We start from the raw sequence: 18,963 nt of genomic DNA, 5'->3' as shown, positions 1-18,963 counted from the left end.
AAAAGTTTAAACAGAATGCTTATAAAAAGGATCCAATAGTTAGAGATAGAAGAGTCAAGAAGCAAGGTGAATAGGCAAAGTCCTTGAAAAGAGGAGAAGGTGAGATCTAGATTATAACGAGGGATTTGATCTTAAAGAAACACTTCTTGAAAGGCTTTCTTGGGAAATGTGGCATAGATGGTGCCTTGAAGACCTTGAGCTCACCTCCTCCAGTGGCCACACCAGATTTCAACTATCTATGAGAATGACCTGAAGACTAGCATAAAAGACTTTCCACAACTGAAGGCATAAATAAGGAACCACAATGAGATGGGTAGGAGAGGTGGAGACATGGTATAGTCAAGACCCACCTCCCTGGGTAGGTGACCCACAAACAGGAGGATAATTACAATTGCAGATGTTCTCCCCAAGGAGCGAAGCATCTGAGCCCTGTGTTGGGCTCCCCAGCTGAAGGGTCCTGCACTGGGAAGATGGGGCCCCAAAACATCTGTCTTTGAAGGCCATCCTGGGCTTGCATACAAGAGAGCCAGAGGGCTGTAGGAAACAGAGACTCTGCTCTCATGAGGCGTGTACAAAATCTCACATAGTCCAAATCCTAGCACAGAGCCAGTAATTTGAAAGGAACCCACCTGCTGATCTTGCAGAACCTCTTGGAGTGGCAGGAGACAACTGGTAGTCCCCCTAAAGATATAGATGGCGACAGCTGTATTTGAGAGTTTCTTCTACCACTAGGACATCAATGCTGACAACCACCATTTTGGAGTCCTCCCACTACCCTATTAGTGCTGGGGGCTTATCTGCCCACCAGTGTGCTGGCACCAACCCTGAGCTTCTCTGATCCCCATAGCTAGCTGCCTTTGAACCTGGCCCTGCCCACCAGGAGACCAGCACCAGCCCTGGGACCCTGCACCAGTAAGGTCCTAGCAACCAACTGGGCCAGAAGCCATGCCTACCCACCAGCACACCCACAGTGGTCAGCCTTGCCACAACAGAAGGACCCACACAGCCCACATAGGGGGCATCCTTAGAGCATATAGCTCTGCTGCCCAGAGGGTGTGCTGTTGGATCCCATAGGATGTCTCTTACATAAGGCCGCTCCTCCCAAATTCAGGAAACATAGCTGATCTACCTAATACTTAGAAATAAACACAGAGAACTAGGCAAACAGAGGCAGAGGACTATGTTACACAGTCTACTGATAAAGAGTTTAAGGTAATAATCGTAAAGATTCTCAATGAACGCAGGAGAGGGATGGAAGAACACAGTAAGAATTTTAATAAAGAGTTAGAAAATATAAAGGAGAACCAAACAGAGCTGAAGAATACAATAACTGAAATTAAAAACACACTAGAAAGAAATAATAATAGATTTGGTTATATAGAGGAACAGATCAGTGAACTGGAAGACGGAGTAGTGGAAATCACCTAAGCTGAAGAGGAAAAAGAGAAAAGAATTTTTTAAAAGGGTGGTTTAAGAGACCCCTGAGACAATATCAAGTGTACTAACATTCACATTCTAGGGATCCCAGAAGAAGAAAAGAGGGAAAGGAGCAGAGAACTTATTTGAAGAAATAATAGCTGAAAACTTTCCTAACCTGGAAAAAGAAAGAGAAACGAAGGTTCATACCAAGACCTATTATAATAAAAATGTCAAAAATTGAAGATAGAGGGCTTCCCTTGTGGCGCAGTGGTTGAGAGTCCGCCTGCCGACGCAGGGGACACGGGTTCGTGCCCTGGTCCAGGAAGATCCCACATGCCGCAGAGCGGCTAGGCCCGTGAGCCATGGCCGCTGAGCCTGTGCGTCCGTAACCTGTGCTCCACAACGGGAGAGGCCACAACAGTAAGAGGCCCGCGTACCGCAAAAAAAAAAAAAAATTGAAGATAGAGAATCTTAAAAACAGCAAGAGAAAAGCAACTAGATATGTACAAGGGAACTTCCATAAGATTCTCAGCTGACTTTTCAGCAGAAACTCTGCAGGTCAGAAGGGAGTGACACATTAAATCCAAAGTGATAAAGGAAGAAACCTACAACAAAGAACACTCTGCTTGGCAAGGCTATCATTCAGTTTTGAAGGAGAGAGAAAGAGTTTTACAGACAAGCAAAAACTAAGAGAGTTCAACACCACTAAACCAGCTTTCAAAAAATGTTAAAGGGACTTCTCTAAGTGAAAAAGAAAAGACCACTATTAGAAATACCAAAATTACAAATGGAAGAATCTCACTGGCGAAGGCAAACATATAGTAAAGGTAGTAGACCAGTCATTCATAAAGCTAGTATGAAAGTTAAAAAATAAAAGTAGTAAAATCATCTGTATCCACAGTAAATAGTTAAGGTATTCACAAAACAAAAAAGATGTAAAACATGATGTCAAAAAAGCATTAAACATGAGGCAGAGGTAGGGGGTAAAAATTCAGGGTTGTTAGAATGTGTTTGAACTTGAGAGATCATCAGGTTAAAATAATTTTGTGTGTGTGTTGTTGTTGTTGTTGTTGTTATCTGTGAACCTCATGGTAACCCCAAACCAAAAACCTATAAGAAATACACCCTAAAGAAAGAGAAAGGAATCCAAACATAACACTAGTAATTAAATCACAAGGTAAGAGAGCAAAAGAAGAAAGGAACAAAAAAGAACTACAAAAACAACCAGAAAACAATTAACAAGATGGCAACACATACATACCTATCAATAATTACTTTAAGTGTAAATGGACTAAATGCTCCATTCAAAAGACATTGAGGGCTTCCCTGGTGCTGCAGTGGTTAAGAATCCGCCTGCCAATGCAGGGGACATGGGTTCGAGCCCTGGTTAAGGAAGATCCCACATGCCACGGAGCAACTAAGCCTGTGCACCACAGCTACTGAGCCTGCGCTCTAGAGCCTGCAAGCCACAACTACTGAGCACATGTGCCACAACTACTCAAGCCCACACACCTAGAGCCCGTGCTGTGCAACAAGAGAAGCCACTACAATGAGAAGCCTGCGCACTGCAACAAAGAGTAGCCCCCACTCGCCGCAACTAGAGAAAGCCCGCATGCAGCCAAAAATAAAAATAAATAAAATAAAAGTTTTTTAAAGAAATTAAAAAAAAAAAGACAGGATGGATGAATGGACCCAAAAATGAGACCCCTATATATACTGCCTACAAGAGACTCACTTCAGATCTAAAGACACACACAGACTGAGTAACAGGATGGGAAAAGGTATTCCATACAAATGGAAATCTGTAAAAAGCTGTAGCAATGCTTATATTAGACAAAATAAACTTTAAAACAAAGACTGTAGCAAGAGCCAAAGAAGGACATTACACAGTGATCAAGAGATCAATCCAAGAAGCTGCAACAATTAAATATATATTTAATATATTTTAATATATATTTAATATAATATTTAATATATTTAATTAATTTAATTAAATTAATTAATTAATATATTTAATATATTTGTTAATATTTAATATATATTTAATATATTAATAAATATATTTAATATATATTTGATATATATTTAATATATAAATATATATGCACCCAATAGGAGCACCTCAATATATAAAGCAAATGTTAATAAATATAAAGGGAGAAATTGACAGTAACACAATAATAGTAGGGGAATTTAATACACCACTTACATCAGTGGACAGAAGATCCAGAAAGAAGGAAACACTGGCTTTAAATGACACATTAGATCAGATGAACTTAATAGATAAAATAGAACATTCTATCCAAAAGCAGCAAAGTATATATGCTTTCAACTGCTACCTTCTCCAGGATAGATCACATGGTAAGCTACAAAACAAGGCTCAATAAATTTAAGATTGAAATCATACCAAGCATTTTTTCTCACCACAATAGTATGAAACCAGAAATCAACTACAAGAAACAAACTACAAAAACACAAACATGTGGAGGCTAAATAATATGCTCTTAACTAACCAATGGGTCACTGAAGAAACCAAAGAGGAAATCAAAAAATAACTGGAGACAAATGAAAATAGAAACACAACCATCCATCCAAAATCTATGGCATTCAGCAAAAGCAGTCTAAAGGGGAAGTTTTTAGAGATAGATGTCTACCTCAGGAAACAAGAAAAATCTCAAACATCTGACCATACACCTAAAGGAACTAGAAAAAGAAGAACAAACAAAACCAAAAGTTAGTAGAGGGAAAGAAATAATAAAGATCAGAGCAGATATAACTGAAATAGAAACTTTAAAAAAATGGAAAAGAACAATGAAACTAAGAGTTGGTTCTTTGAAAAGATAAATTGATAAACCTTTAGCCAGACTCATCAAGAAGAAAAGAGAGAGGATCCAAATAAAATCATAAATGAAAAGAAGTTACTACTGACACAACAGATAATCGAGAGAATCATAAGAAAATAATACAAACAATTATACACCAATAAAATGGACAACTTAGAAGAAATGGATAAATTTCTAGAGACGTACAAACTCCCAAGACTGAATCAGGAAGAAATAGAAAATAAGAAGAGATGGATTACCATTAAGGAAATAGGATCAGTAATACAGTAAACTTCCAAAAGTCCAGTACCAGTTTCACAGGTGAATTCTACCCAGCTTTTAGAGAAGAGTTAATAGCTATCCTTCTCAAAATATTCCAAAAAATTGCAGAGGAAGGAATGCTTGTGAATTATTTCTACAAGGCCAGCATCACCCTGATACTAGAATCAGACAAGAACACCACAAAAAAAAAGAAGAAGAAGAGAAAGTTACAGGCCACTATCACTGATGAACATAGATGTAAAAATCCTCAACAAAATATGAGCAAATCGAATTCAACAATACGTTAAAAGAATGATACAATACAATGTACAATAATACAGTACAATACTATGATCAATTGGGATTTATCCCAGGGATACAAGAATGGTTCAGTATCCACAAATAAATCCATGTGAGACACCACATTAACAAATTGAAGAACAAAAATCATGATCATCTCAGTAGATGGCAGAAAAAAGTTTTGACAAAGTTCAACATCCATTTATGTTAAAAACTCTCATCAAAGTGTGTATAAAGGGAGCATACCCAACATAACAAAGGTGCTATATGACAAAACTACAGCCAACATCATGCTCAACAGTGGAAAGCTAAAAGTATCTCCTCTAAGATCAAAAACAAGGCAAGGTTGCTCACTCTTGCCACTTTTATTCAGTATAGTATTGGAAGTCCTAGCCATAGCAGTTAGACAAGAAACATAAGTAAAAGGAGTCCAAATTGGAAAAGAAGAAGTAAAACTGTCACTGTTTGCATATAACGTGATAGTACATATAGAAAATCCTAAAGATGCAGTAAAAAAAGAAAAACAACAACTGTTAGAAGTAATAAATGAATTCAGTAAAGTTTCAGGATACAAAATTAATATACAGAAATCTGTTGCATTTCTATACACTAAAAATGAGCTATCAGGGAAATTAAGAAAACAGTCCCATTTACAATTGCATCAGAAAGAATAGGGACTTACCTGGCAGTCCAGTGGTTAAGGCTCTGTGCTCCCAATGGAGGGGGCATGGGTTTGACCCCTGGTGGGGGAACTGAGATCCCACATGCCACATGGCACAGCCAAAAAAAAAAAAAAAGGAAAAATATACTGTGCTCATGGATTGGAAGAATTAATATTGTTAAAATGACCATATTGCCCAAGGCAGTCTGCAGATTCAGTGCAATCCCTATCAGAATACCAATGGCATTCTTCACAGAACTGGAACAAACAATTCTACAATTTGTATGGAAACACAAAAGACCCCAAATAGCCAAAGCAACTTGAAGAAGAAAAATGGAGCTGGAGGAAGCAGACTCCCTGATTTCAAACTGTACCACAAAGCTACAGTAATCAAAATAGTGTGGTACTGGCACTACCACAGACACATAGATCAATGAAACAAAATAGAGAGCCCAGAAATAAACCCACATTTATATGGGCAATTAATCTATGACAAAGGAGGCAAGAATATACAGTGGTATACTCCCAATAAATAGTATTGGGAAAACTGGACAGCTACATGCAAAAGTATCAAGCCGGACTACTTTCTCATATCATATACAAAAAATAACTCAAAATGGATTAAACACTTAAACGTAAGACCTGAAACCATAAAACTCCTAGAAAAAGAACATATGTAGTATGGCCTTTGACATCAGTCTTAGCAATATTTTTTTGTATATGTCTCCTCAGGCAAGGGAAACAAAAGCAAAAATAAACAAATGGGACACATCAAACTAAAAAGTTTTTTGCACAGCAAAGAAAACTCAACAAAACGAAAATGTCACCTACTGAATGGGAGAAGATATTTGCAAATGATATATCCTGATAAGGGGTTAATATCCAAAATATACCAAGAACTCATACAACTGAATATCAAAAGAAAAACAACCCAAATAAAAAATGGGCAGAGGACATGAATAGACATTTTTTCCAAAGAAGACACACAGATGGCCAATAGACACATGAAAAATGCTCAACATCACTAATCATAAGGGAAATGCAAATCAAAACCGCAGTGAGCTATCACCTCACACTTGTCAGAATGGCTAGCATTAAGAAGACTGCAAATAACAAGTGTTGACACTGGTGTGGAAAAAAAGGGAATCCTTGTGTTATTGCTGGTGGGATTGTAAATTGGTAAATTTCCCACTATGGAAAACCGTATGGAGGTTCCTCAAAAAATTAAAAACAGAACTACCATATTATCTAGCAATTTCATTTCTAGGTATTTACCTGGAGAAAACAAAAACACTAATTTGAAAAGATACATGTACCAACATTACTCACAGTAGCCAACATACGGAAGCAACTTAATGGATAAAGAGGATATGGTGTATATATATACAGTGGAATATCACTTAGCCATTAAAAATGAAATCTCATTTTTGACAACAGGGATGGATCTAGAAGCTATTATGCTAATTAAATAAGTCAGACAAAATCAGATACCACATGATCTCATTTATATGTGGAATCTAAAAAGCAAAACAAAATAAAATGAAAACAGACTCAGATACAGAGAAGAAACAGGTGTTTGCCAGAAGGGAGGCTTGTGGGTGTGGGCAAAATAGGTGAAGGGTATTAAGAGGTACAGACCTCCAGTAATATAATAATTAAGTCACAGGGTTATTATACACAGCATAAGGAATATGGTCAGTAATATTAATTTTGTATGGGGACAGATGGTTACTACACTTATAGTGGTGATCACCTCTTAATGTATACAAATGTCAAATAATTCTATAGTACATCAGAAGCTAAAATAATATTGTACGTTAAATATATTTCAGAGTAACAAAAAAAGAAAAATACTTCTTTCTTTGCATTAAAGAGGAAGATAGTTTGAGAGTATAGCTAGAAGTTGTCTTCTGTTTGATTTCTGTTTTCTTTGTGAGCTAGGTGGCAATGTCGTCTCCTGAAAGTGTGGAGGAGGTGGGTTTGAAAAGTGTGGTGAAGCTATGAAATAGTAATTGAGGAGAATGGATGGGTTAAATGACTAGAGAAGTGTTTGTGGGCAAACTTGAAAGCTCAGATGAGATTAATTTTCAATGTGTAATTTTCCTCCAGCAGTGATTGGTACTTCAGATATTAACCAAAGGTAGTTAGTTTAAGTCTTCCAGGGTTGTCATTTTGGTATACCATTGTACAGAAGGATGGCAGGGGTTGGGGAGGGGAGGCAAATCAAATTTAGCATATATGCAAGAGATTGCTTGAAATTATGGACCACCAACTCTAAACTGGATAGAAAAAAAAGTGAAGATCAGAGAAATGCATGTGGAGAGTGAGAAAGTAATGGATGGATGGACTTGAGATTTCAGTGTGAGCATTTAAAAATTATTGGAGTAAATGAGAGAGTAAGTTCAAAGGATGAGAAGTTTGGAGTATTATGTGAATTCATATATCAGAGCGGATGACAGAGTCCAGGATATGATTTTAGTAGTGTAGAGTGCATTGAAGTATGGTAGGAGGTCTTCAGAGATAAGGTCAGAAAACTTAAATCCAGAGCCAATGGTCTTTTGAAGTCCTTTGGTATGATGGTGGGTCTTAAAGTAGAGAAAAAGACATCTGAGCCCCTGTCCGAGTCATCAGTGAATGAGAATGAGTCATCAGAAATTTGGTAGATAGGGGTTGAGCTGAAGGCATTGTTTCAAAAGATCAGGAGCTTATACAAAAGGGTGGAAGTGGTAAGCTTTCTCCCTTAGTTTACTACAGTACTCTTACTCAGTCTCCCTCCATATAGTATTTCTTCCCTCCATACCCTCTTACATACTTAATCAGGTTACTCTTAAAGCTGACTCTTGTGACGGCACTACCTTTCTGTAGAATCTCCAATAAATTCTTTTGCCAAGACATTCCGAGTCTTTCATGATGTGGCTCATCCTCAAGTCTGTCTTTCCAGCTTTGTCATCTCTTCACTTAATGTTCACTGTAGTCAAATAATAACCAACTCCAATTCCCCTAAACACTCCACAATTTCCTTTTTTTCTTGTATCACTCTGTTCATATTCTCTGTGCTGTCTAAAATGCTTTTCCCACCTTGCTGCACATTCAATGCCTACTTGTCCTTCTAGGCCTCACATAAGATTACAGCTTTGTCACGAAGAATTTCTTTACCCTTTCAGGTGAAAGTCATTTCTTCTTCCCCTGGGCATTAATAGTAATCTTAATGAATGCCACTTATCATTTTCTAATCTTATAAGTGTTTGTGTGTCTTATCTTCTTAGAGTATAAGCTCTTTTGAAGGTAACATTTCCATCTGATTTTCTTTGCATCTCTTCAGTATTTTATACAGTATAAACATGGACTAAATGAATACACTTTTAAAGTACCTTAGTGTTCATTTTTAAAAATATTTATCCTACAATTTATTAGTAAGTAGTCATGCTTGTCAATAAATAATAATTTAATTAAAAAGAGAAAGTTTGACCTTCTAACTTGGTCACTGAATTTTTTTAAAGTATATGTATTATGTTTATATTCACAGCCCCATGCAATCATTCGTCATACCATTAGATCTACGAACAGGAATGCCAGAGCTGAACGGACAGCTTCAGAAATAAATTGTATGTGTTTGGTATACATTTTCAATTGGTGGTTTTGGAGGGTTGAGCTGGGTGTTCTTATGGAATTTTTTGGAATAATAAAGTCTCACTAACTGTGGCTACATACTTTAACATAACAGGATACCTCTAAAATAAAGGCTGCTTTTCTGGCTTGTAATGGAATTCTCTTGGTTTTATAATTAAATAGTTTTTATTTTCTAATTATAAAGTCAATATATGTCTGTTGCAGAAAATTTGCAAGAGGAAAAAAGTAGAAAATTAACATTGCCCATAATCATACCACCCAACACCAGCCCACAGATAATATTTTGCTGAATTTCCTTCATGTTTTTTCACGTATAGTTTTACATGACTGAATTTATACTATACATAAAATTTTGCTTAACATAGTCAAAAGTATTTTCTATGTATTCGCCTAGGCTTTGTAACCATTATGTTTAATGGTTTTATCCTCTTTTATTGAGTTGATGTATTGTAGCTCCTATTGTTGGACCTTTGGGTTGGTTTCAGTTTTTTAAGTCAAGTTAACAATAAGGTGAATATTTTCTAAAGTGCATATTTAAAGGGGGAAATTGATTTTTATTCGATAAATCATTGACAAAAATTTTATATTAACAATATTTGTCATTTTAGCCACATTAATTTGGAAGAACAGATTTGCAAAGAATTTTTAGGTATAAGTATATTGACTTAAATGCATAATTGTTTCAAAAGAGATTTAAAGTAGTTTACATTAAAATAAGCCATAAATAAAAATTATAAACCACAATGGAGGAAGATAATTTATTATATATTTAGGCTAATTAGAATTATTGCAGATGAGCATTTTGTTTTTTTGAAACCAGACATTTCTAGCTTTCTGGATACAGCTTTGGAAATCTAGGTCATTGGAGAGTTAGAATGTCCTTCCCACATCAGTTGTTTTAGTCAGATCTTTTCAAAGAAGTTACACCAATAATTCGAGATTTTCTGTGTTTGTTAGTCCCAGATTGCTGATATGTTCTTATGCTATCTTCTTATATAATCCCCAGTGAACTCTCTGGGCTTCCAATACCAGACAGAAAAGTAGCAAAGTTATATTCCATTAAAAGCTATTGTGTTTATTTTATGCAGCTGTATAGTATTCAATTAATGTAGTCTAAGTGTATCTTTTCTTGTATAGCTTTTGTCTTCTGTGTCATATTTAGTAAGGTCTTCCTGATTTTAAGGTTATAAAAGGATTTTCCTATTGTTTCTTCTTGTATTTTTACAGTCTCATGTTTTTAATATTTAAATGTTTGATGTAAGGTATTAACTTATTTGGTAGAAGGTATGAAATATGAATTCAACTTCAGTTTCATTCTAAATACCCATTTGCCTCAATGCTATTTATTAAAAACTTGATATTTTTGCTAATAGATTTGATATGCCATCTTTATTATGTACTAAATTGCCACATATATTTTAGGGCTTTTTCTGGAAATTCTATTCTGTTACATTAATATACCTAGTCCTGTGCTGGTCTCATACTTCTGATTATTATCTTTATAATACCTGTTAAAGTGTGATAGAAATAATCCTCCTCCTACTGTCCCTCACCCCCTCCACACAAACACACACACAAACACCATGTTGCTGTCCTTTTCTGTTATGATATTTGGCTATTATATTTTCCCTACATAAATGTAAGAATCAGCTTACCAAGTTAAAAAAAATCAGTGTTTTTACTGAGATCTTATAAATTTGTACACTAACTTATAAGTGTCTGGAGTACTAATATCTTCATGGAGTGAGTCCTATGTGCTTCATGTACCAGACAGAAGACAGTAGAATTGAAGTTCATTTTATTGGTCGATTTATCTTTAAATTCTCCCAAGTCTTCTTTTGTGTCCATCAGGATTGTTTTATAGTTTTGTTTTTGTTTGATAGATTTCATACATACCTAGTTAGTTCTATTCTTAGTTTTTTGTTTCAGTTTTTTACATTGATCTGATAACTTACATATAGTAAAATACTTAAGTGTACTGCACAATGAATTTTTAAATTTGTATACACTCATGAAACTACCACCCAGATCAAGACATAAAACATTGTCAGAATCTCTGAAGGCTTCCTCATGCTCCTTCACAATCAATACCCTTCCATCTTCCTGTATCCCCCTGCCCTCCCACTGCCCAGGCTAATCACTATTCTGATCTCTGTCACTGTAGATTGGTTTTTACCTGATTTTGATCTTAAGATAAATAGGATAAACCAATATGTACCTTTTTTGCCTGATTTCTTTTGCTCAACATTATGTCTGTGAGAGTCATTCGTGTCATGTGTAGCAATAATAGTTTATTGTTTTCATTGTAATGTAGTATTTCATTGTATGATTATACCACAATTTATCCATTCTTTACTTGACAGGCATTTGATTTGTTTCCAGTTTGGGGCTATTAGGATTATTATAATCATCCTTACTATGTGTTTTTAGTTGATATAACTAATTATGATGATCCTGGCCTGATCTAAGACCACCAGGGACAAATGTATAGTGCAACAAAGTCAGGTTTATTGACTCCGTGCAATGAGGGAGAACACATACCAGAGGAACCATGGAACATCTCATTAAACAGGAAAAGAAGAGTTAGAGCGTTTTTGGAAAAAGTGGAGTTCAAGTGAAATTTAGGTGAAAACTTAAAGCAAAGTAGGGATGTGTATGAAAGAGTCTATACTGTAAAAATAGACTCAAAAGCCTGTTTCCTTGGAAACTTGGAATGTTGTATTCAGTAACCCCTTTATTTGAAGCTCTGTATGTATGTTGGAAACTGAGGCTGCTTCTCTCTCACTGACTTAAATCTTCCAGGCAAGAATGGAATGGTTCATTTTAATGAATATGATTTCATACAGCAAAGTTTCTGACAGTCTGTGATTTTAGAGAATGATGTTTCTCAGTAAGATAGCATTGGCAATTCAGGGGGGCGGGTCATCATGTGATACTTTACATGTGCAGCATATCCTTGGGAGAAACATTGTTTCTTCTTGACTTTGCATTTGGATTTGTGTCTGTCCTCCCAGTCTGATGAATAGTAAGGCAGATTACTTTCTTATTCTGATCCAGATATGGGTGTGTTACCTAAATTCCCTATTTTTTTTTTAAAAAAGTTTTCATCTGAAAAGTCACCTTTTGGTTGAGTCCAGTTGATACTGAAAGCTCGGCCTCTGTGCACTGGTGCCAAATCGAATCTCGGAGACAGAGTTTGGGGTGAAGTAGAGAAGAATAGCTTTATTGCTTTGCCAGGCAAAGGGCGACAGAGAGGGCTCCTGCCCCTAAAAAGTATGTGTTCCAGCCTGGGAGGATTTGATGAGGAGTTTTATAACAACCGTTCAAGGGTGGCGTTGCTGATAAGATTAGAGTATGTGAAGGGCCTCCACTCTTCTAATCTGGCCTCAGGTAATCTTGATGAGCTTCTCTGGTTCTTTTAATGTAGCCTCAGGTGGTCTTTCTCTGGTATGAAGAATGCTGACCTCTTAAAAGAGCTTAAAGGCATTGTTATGTGTATCCCTTGAGGTGGAACCAGGACCCTGCCCCAAGGCTGCACTATTGTCCCCTGGCTGCGCCTCCCTTATCTTTGCATCCCTTCCGGGATTAGCAACAGTTCCATTCTGCCCTTTGGAATTCGAGGAAGGTCATGGAGGCTGGAGTCAAGAGAAGGGACAGAAAGGCTTCCGTGCCCAGGAGCCCCATAGGGTCCTTGTTCGGTTTCACAGTTACCTAGGAAGCCAACTAATTACAAAGAATTGGCACCAAAGGGATATGAGAGGTATCAACAAAGAAAATGACTACCCAACTGTCAGTTTAAGTGTATGATTTTAGCTGACTCACAAGTAAATTTTAGCCAGGTATTTGGACTCATACCAAGGACTCACTAAGGTTACACAGAGCAGTATTAAGAATAAAGACTCTACAGGTATCATGATTAGGAGGTAACAAGTCTGTCAACAATCCAAAAGTTTCAACTGGCAAAGGAAGAAAAAATGTAGCTCAAGAGCTATAGTATGCACATTAAAGTATGATAATCAGTGTCTTCGGTCATCTTTTTCCATGGGTCTTGGGCAAATGATTCATTTCGTGTTGTCATCAGCTAGATTCAGTAGACTTGTGTAGAAACTGATTTTTGCAGTCATCTATTTCTGAAGATTTTTTTTCATCTCCAGTTTGAGATGTCCTACTAAGACAATCTTGCACTGATTTAAATTGGCCCATGTCTCTATAATTAAGAGACAGGAATACAAGGATCATCACCCTGTTTTACTGTCGTGTTAGTTGTTAACAGTACCTGGCAAGATTCTATTTATTCAGGTTAGAGAGAAGTTTTCCAGAAGGCAGTTTCTGAGTTCTAAATGAAAAGTTTATTCAGAGGAAACACTTCTTGGACATGTTTGAGTATAAAACTGTGTGTACTGTACAAGTCTCAGCTGTATTAGTCTGTAATAATGTAGAAACTGGAGTTGGGGGCAGTATTCCCAGATGTATAAGACGCTCAGTTTTGGGTTCATTGGGAGAGAGTTAATGGGCTCCTAGGGAATTGACCTCATTTTCTTTCAAGCCAAACAAATAAAGAAGCAAAACCTACTTTAGGCTAAGGAGATCTAAGAATTTCTGAAAGTTTACCCAACTTAAGTTTGAAAATTCCATTTGTCCCTTTTTATTTCATGTGAAGACGGCAATGATAAAGGTGATAGAGATTTTGAGATGTATTGTCTCACAAATCTCCTTAGTAACAGTTCTAGAGAAGTGAGTGTTTATTAGGTAAGTAATTAGAGCTCTCCCAGGTAGGAAACACAAACTCAAGCAGCATTTTTTGGCCATTGTTAAAGTTGAGCCTTTTTAAACAACCTTTGATCCATCCTAGAAATAGATATACAATAACCAAAACAAAAGTATTTGTTGTCAGGAAAACTATTTATGAAAAATTATCTGAAGTATAGCATACCCATATGTTCTTCTACATTGGTATTTTTTAAGCTGCAGGTTGCAACACAATCCATGACATCAATTCAGATTCTTTTCTAAAGGCACAAAATAGCAAGTATTTAAGTGCATCAGTTGGATTCTTAATAGGTACTATACCTTGAAACTTCTGTGGATTTTTTTTGTTTGTTGCTTTGTTAGCAATTTGACTGTGATGTGCCTAGGTGCATTTTTCTTGTTGTTTGTTCTATTTAGTGTTTATTGAGTTTCTTAGATCAATGAATTGATATTTTTCATCAAATTGGGGACACTGTTTCTTAGTTTTTCTGTCCCAGATTCCCTCTTCTCCTTCTGGGACTCCAGTTACATGTTAGACCACTTGATGTTGTTTCATAGGTCACTGAGGCTCTGTTCTCCCTGACCCCCATAAACACACATAAGATGTTTTTGTTCTCTATACTTAAGTTTAGTTTCTGTTGCCCTAATTTTAAGTTCATTGACCTTATTTTTTGTAGTGTTCAGTCTGCTATTTAAGCCCATCAGTGAATTTTATTTCAGATATTGTATTTTCTGGATCTAGACTTTCATTGAGATAGATAGATAAGATAGATAGGAAGAAAAATGGATCGATGGATGGATGGATGGATGGTTACATACATATATAATATACATACATGTATAGTTTCTATCTCTCTACTGATAATTTCCATCTCTTTACTTATTGTGTCCATCTTTTCTCTTAAATCCTTGAATATATTTATAATAGATGTTTTAAAGTCCTTGTGTGCTAATTTCAACATATGTGTCATCTCTGAGTCTATATCTATTTTTTTAAACTGGTTATGATTTTTATTTTTTTTCTACTTCTTTATTCATTTTTTGTTGTATCTTGGATGTTGTGATACAACATTGAGTGTCTGGATTTTGATCTCTTTATTTTAGAGTGGTTAAAGCATAAATTAACTGGTAGGTCATTGCAGTCCTTTCAAGGCCTAGGTCAGGTTTTACTACAATATTCAGCTAAGTCTTTCCTCTGGGTGGAAACTCATTTCTTTCCTGGTACTGTGTGATCACTAGAACTTGTATTTAGCTTACAGCACTGTGTTAGCTGTTTTTCTGACATACCTTGCATAGTCTTGCTTCGCTTGTGGGCAATTTAGTATGCAACCAAAGACTTCTCTAAGGAGACATAGTTTTCTCATTTCTGGCCCTCTGCCCTTCAAATTCCCACTGCCTAAGCAGCCCCAAACTATAGTCTTTCTTTCCTGCACCCAGTGAAACTCTCTCTTTGGGTTCTACTTTCTTGGAAAGTACCCCCACGCAGAAATCAGGGGTGAGTGGGGGTCTTAACACCATCTTTCAAGGATTACAACCCTGTGATATCTGTTAACCCATTGCCTCAAAATAATTGCTTCATATAGCTTGTATGCACACATGTATTTGTGTTACATGTTGTAGTTGTTTATAGCAAAAGGGTAAGTCTAATTCCTGTTACTTATTATACCTATAATTATTATGCCTATAATAAGTAACATCTTTTAGAGATAAATGAGGATGGATAATAGAAGACCTCCCCATCTTTGTATTTTTATAAGCCAAAGACACACCCAAAGGTACTGCCAGGATTTTCTTTAAAGCAAAACAAAACAACATGGAGTCCATTCTTGCACACAGAACAATGATACTGGAGACTCTAGCATTCTTTGCCATAAAGCGTGGCTGTAGTAATTTTAGACTTGTCATAAGGAATTTGATTTTTTTTAAGGAATATTTTTCTTACATGTTAAAGTAAAACATCTTAAATGTTTATGCTGATATAAAAGAAATGAAATTGAAATTTTTATTTTCAATCATTGATACTGGTATGGATGGGTGCGGTTGATATTTTACTATATGTTTAATTGAAATTTATGAGCTCATTTTTCTCTGGTAATTTTTTAAGTCTTGAAATTTGCTGATTATGTAATTATTGAAAATATTTTCTTTCTTTCCTTTCCATATTTATGCCTTTTATAATTTACCTCTAGACCTGCTTGCCACTATTTCTAGTTGTGACCAAAAAAAATCTTTAACTCATCTTTGTCTCAAATGAGTGAAGTGGTTCTTTGTGAATTATAGTAATGGCTCTTGAATTAAGATGTTTTTAAATTATTTTAAGAAGTAAGTCATTAATGAACAACTTCTTTTTATTTTAGATTATTTTTGAAGAGTAGATACTATATTTTATGGAATGTCTTTGAAAATTTTATGCTGCTCGCTTCGGCAGCACACATACTAAAATTGGAACGATACAAAGAAGATAAGCATGGCCCCTGCGCAAGGATGACACGCAAATTCTTGAAGCAGTCCATATTTTTAAAATTTAGTTTGACAATAACAAACACCTAATTAACGTTTCTAAATATAATACCATCCCTCCTGATGCGTTGTGGGTATTGCATACACTAGCAACCATTTTATTAAAACATTAATTGCAGTTGGATTTGTTTTGGGATTCATGCATAATCCATTTAGTACATAGCAGAACTAACTCATTTTGAAGGAATTATAAATGAAATCCTTCATTTATAAGGATTTATAAGGAAATCCTACACAAGTCTATCATTTAATTCACATTGTAGTCAAGGAAGGGGAAAGTTTGCCTTCAGAAAATTCTGTGGCTCTTCTGGGATCTTTGATGTGACCCTCCCTCGCTCGCTCCCTCCCTCCCTCCCTCCCTCCCTTCCTTCCTTCCTTCCTTCCTTCCTTCCTTCCTCCCTCCCTCCCTCCCTCCCTCCCTCCCTCCCTTCCTCCCTTCCTCCCTTCCTCCCTTCCTCCCTTCCCTCCTTCCCTCCCTCCCCTCCCTCCCTCTCTCTGGGAAGGTACCCAAAATGTGTTCATGCCGTGTACAGACAAAAACTGCAAAACTCAATCAATCAAACTTACATTCCTGGCTGCATTGGAAATTGGCACCCCTATTTTGGAAAAGTGAAAGCATTTCCTAGAGCTGAATACTTGTCTACCTTAAGATAGCAGTTCTACTGCCAGGTACACACAGAAACATACCCACATGTTCACCCACGAGACACTTATTTGAATGTTGGTTGCTGCACTATTTGTAATAGCCCCAAACTGGAAACTACCTGAATACACACCACCAGTAGAATGGGTAAATAAATTATGGCATATTCCCATAAAGGAAGAGTGTACGGTATAGCAATGAGAAGGAACAATCTACAAAGCTCAGAAACAAGCAGAACTAATGCATGGTGCTAGAAGTCAGGAGAGCAGCTGTCCTTGGAGTGGGGAGTAAATGGGAGCGTTTGGGGTCTGGTAATGTCTCTATCTGGCTTCTGGTTATGTAAGTGCTCAGTTTGTGAAAATTCATTGATTATAACAAATGCACTTTTATGCATGTTATATTTTAATAAAATTTGCGAAACAAACAAAAAAAGAAGGAAAATTTTATGACTTAATGTTTTTATTTAGTATAATAAATTATATAAGTACTCTGTATTGCTTTACAAATCTTGGTTTTAGGAATAAAGACAACTAGATACTTTTTGAAAGTGCTTTTTTTTTAGTGTATTTTGTTTACCAAGATTGTATTTAGGAAACTTGTATCTCTATGATGCAAGTGTATATTTTAATTTTTAGTCACATTATATCTTAGAATTTTAAAATTCTGTGTACTTTATGAGTAGATAATAAGCCATCCTTTTCTCTGATTTACAGACTATTTCATATAAAAGAAGTTACTCTTTGATTATTAGGAATAATTCTAAAATTGGTCTCATTAGGCCAAATAAAATATACATTTAGGAAAATACAATCTTAGATTCCTGAATGCCATAGTAATATTTAATTTGACAAATATTTGTTCTTTTTAGATAATTATAGGTGATTTGGCAGGGCGGGGTGTTCATCCTACCATAAAGTTGTAGTTTAAATTAGTCTCAAGACAGAGTCTATAGCCTAGATAGAAACATCCTTAAAGTGTTTGTTTAGTCACCTACTTTTAATTAATTTTTAAAAATCTTTTATATACAAAATTGCAGTTTAATTTCCTGATTCCAACCAAGAATTAAATAGAATTGTTAGGAAGATACCAAATTGTTACTTTCTTTTGGCGAACATAAAGGAAGGGGTCCTCTGTAGTAAAAAATTAAGAGTTTTTGTCTTTTCCTCTTTCTTCTCTTCTCCTCTCTCCCTTCCCCCCTCCCCAGTACACATGCTTCTCATCATATTTCCAGGATTGATCCTTTAAGATAGAATTTGTGAATATATGTTATATTTTACAGTTGACAAATTACAGTTTGAACCTCCTCTGAGAAAAGAAACAGAAGCACGGGATGAAATGGTAGGAATAATGACTTTTAAAGAATTTTCCATATTAAAATTTGAGAAAAGTTATAGTCAGGTGTACTTTGACTAAAGAACAAAGTAATATACTCTTCAGAGCATTGATTTTTTTTTTTTTTTTTTGGTGGTATGTGGGCCTCTCACTGCTGTGGCCTCTCCCGTTGCGGAGCACAGGCTCCAGACGCACAGGCTCAGCGGCCATGGCTCATGGGCCCAGCTGCTCCGTGGCATGTGGGATCCTCCCGGACCGGGGCACGAACCGAACCCGTATCCCCTGCATTGGCAGGCAGACTCTCAACCACTGCACCACCAGGGAAGCCCCAGAGCATTGATTTTGATAACGTATTTCACACATTAAAGTTTGAAAAAGCTTCTGGTTAGGTGTATTTTGACTAGGGTACAGTGTATAATACACCATTTTAACCATTCATTTTGACACTTCTGAGTCTTTTGAAGAATTCATATGAATTTATTAAGTATATGGAATTTGATGCTCAGCTTTAAGCTCTCAGGATCTTTTTACTTAATGATTCTGTTAGATTTGTAGTATGATTTTGCATTGCCTTACTGTTTTTAATATTTATTTGTTAATATAGCTTCTTTTTTTTTTTTTTTTTT

At 36.1% G+C, this 18,963-nt stretch overlaps 1 protein-coding gene and 1 non-coding gene across 5 annotated transcripts in view; both read left to right on the top strand.

The window, feature by feature from the left end:
* MAP4K5 (mitogen-activated protein kinase kinase kinase kinase 5) overlaps positions 1 to 18,963 on the top strand; it is a 141,185-nt gene that overhangs the window by 81,873 nt on the left and 40,349 nt on the right. For all 4 annotated transcript variants that reach the window (XM_027111192.1, XM_027111191.1, XM_027111190.1 and 1 more), the window contains exons 14-15: positions 8,990 to 9,068; positions 18,285 to 18,343. In XM_027111192.1, the coding sequence (XP_026966993.1) occupies positions 8,990 to 9,068; positions 18,285 to 18,343 (138 nt within the window). The remainder of the gene's footprint in view (positions 1 to 8,989; positions 9,069 to 18,284; positions 18,344 to 18,963) is intronic.
* Positions 16,255 to 16,361, top strand: LOC113623066 (U6 spliceosomal RNA). Its single transcript, XR_003433759.1, has one exon. It is a non-coding gene; the product is annotated as a U6 spliceosomal RNA (small nuclear RNA).

Source organism: Aethalodelphis obliquidens, unplaced genomic scaffold (assembly GCF_003676395.1).
Source record: "Aethalodelphis obliquidens isolate GAN/ISIS:26980383/991018 unplaced genomic scaffold, ASM367639v1 scaffold10, whole genome shotgun sequence".
NCBI classification, from domain to species: domain Eukaryota; kingdom Metazoa; phylum Chordata; class Mammalia; order Artiodactyla; family Delphinidae; genus Aethalodelphis; species Aethalodelphis obliquidens.
Note: the sequence above shows the minus strand (reverse complement) of the source record. Positions and strands in the feature narration are given on the sequence as shown.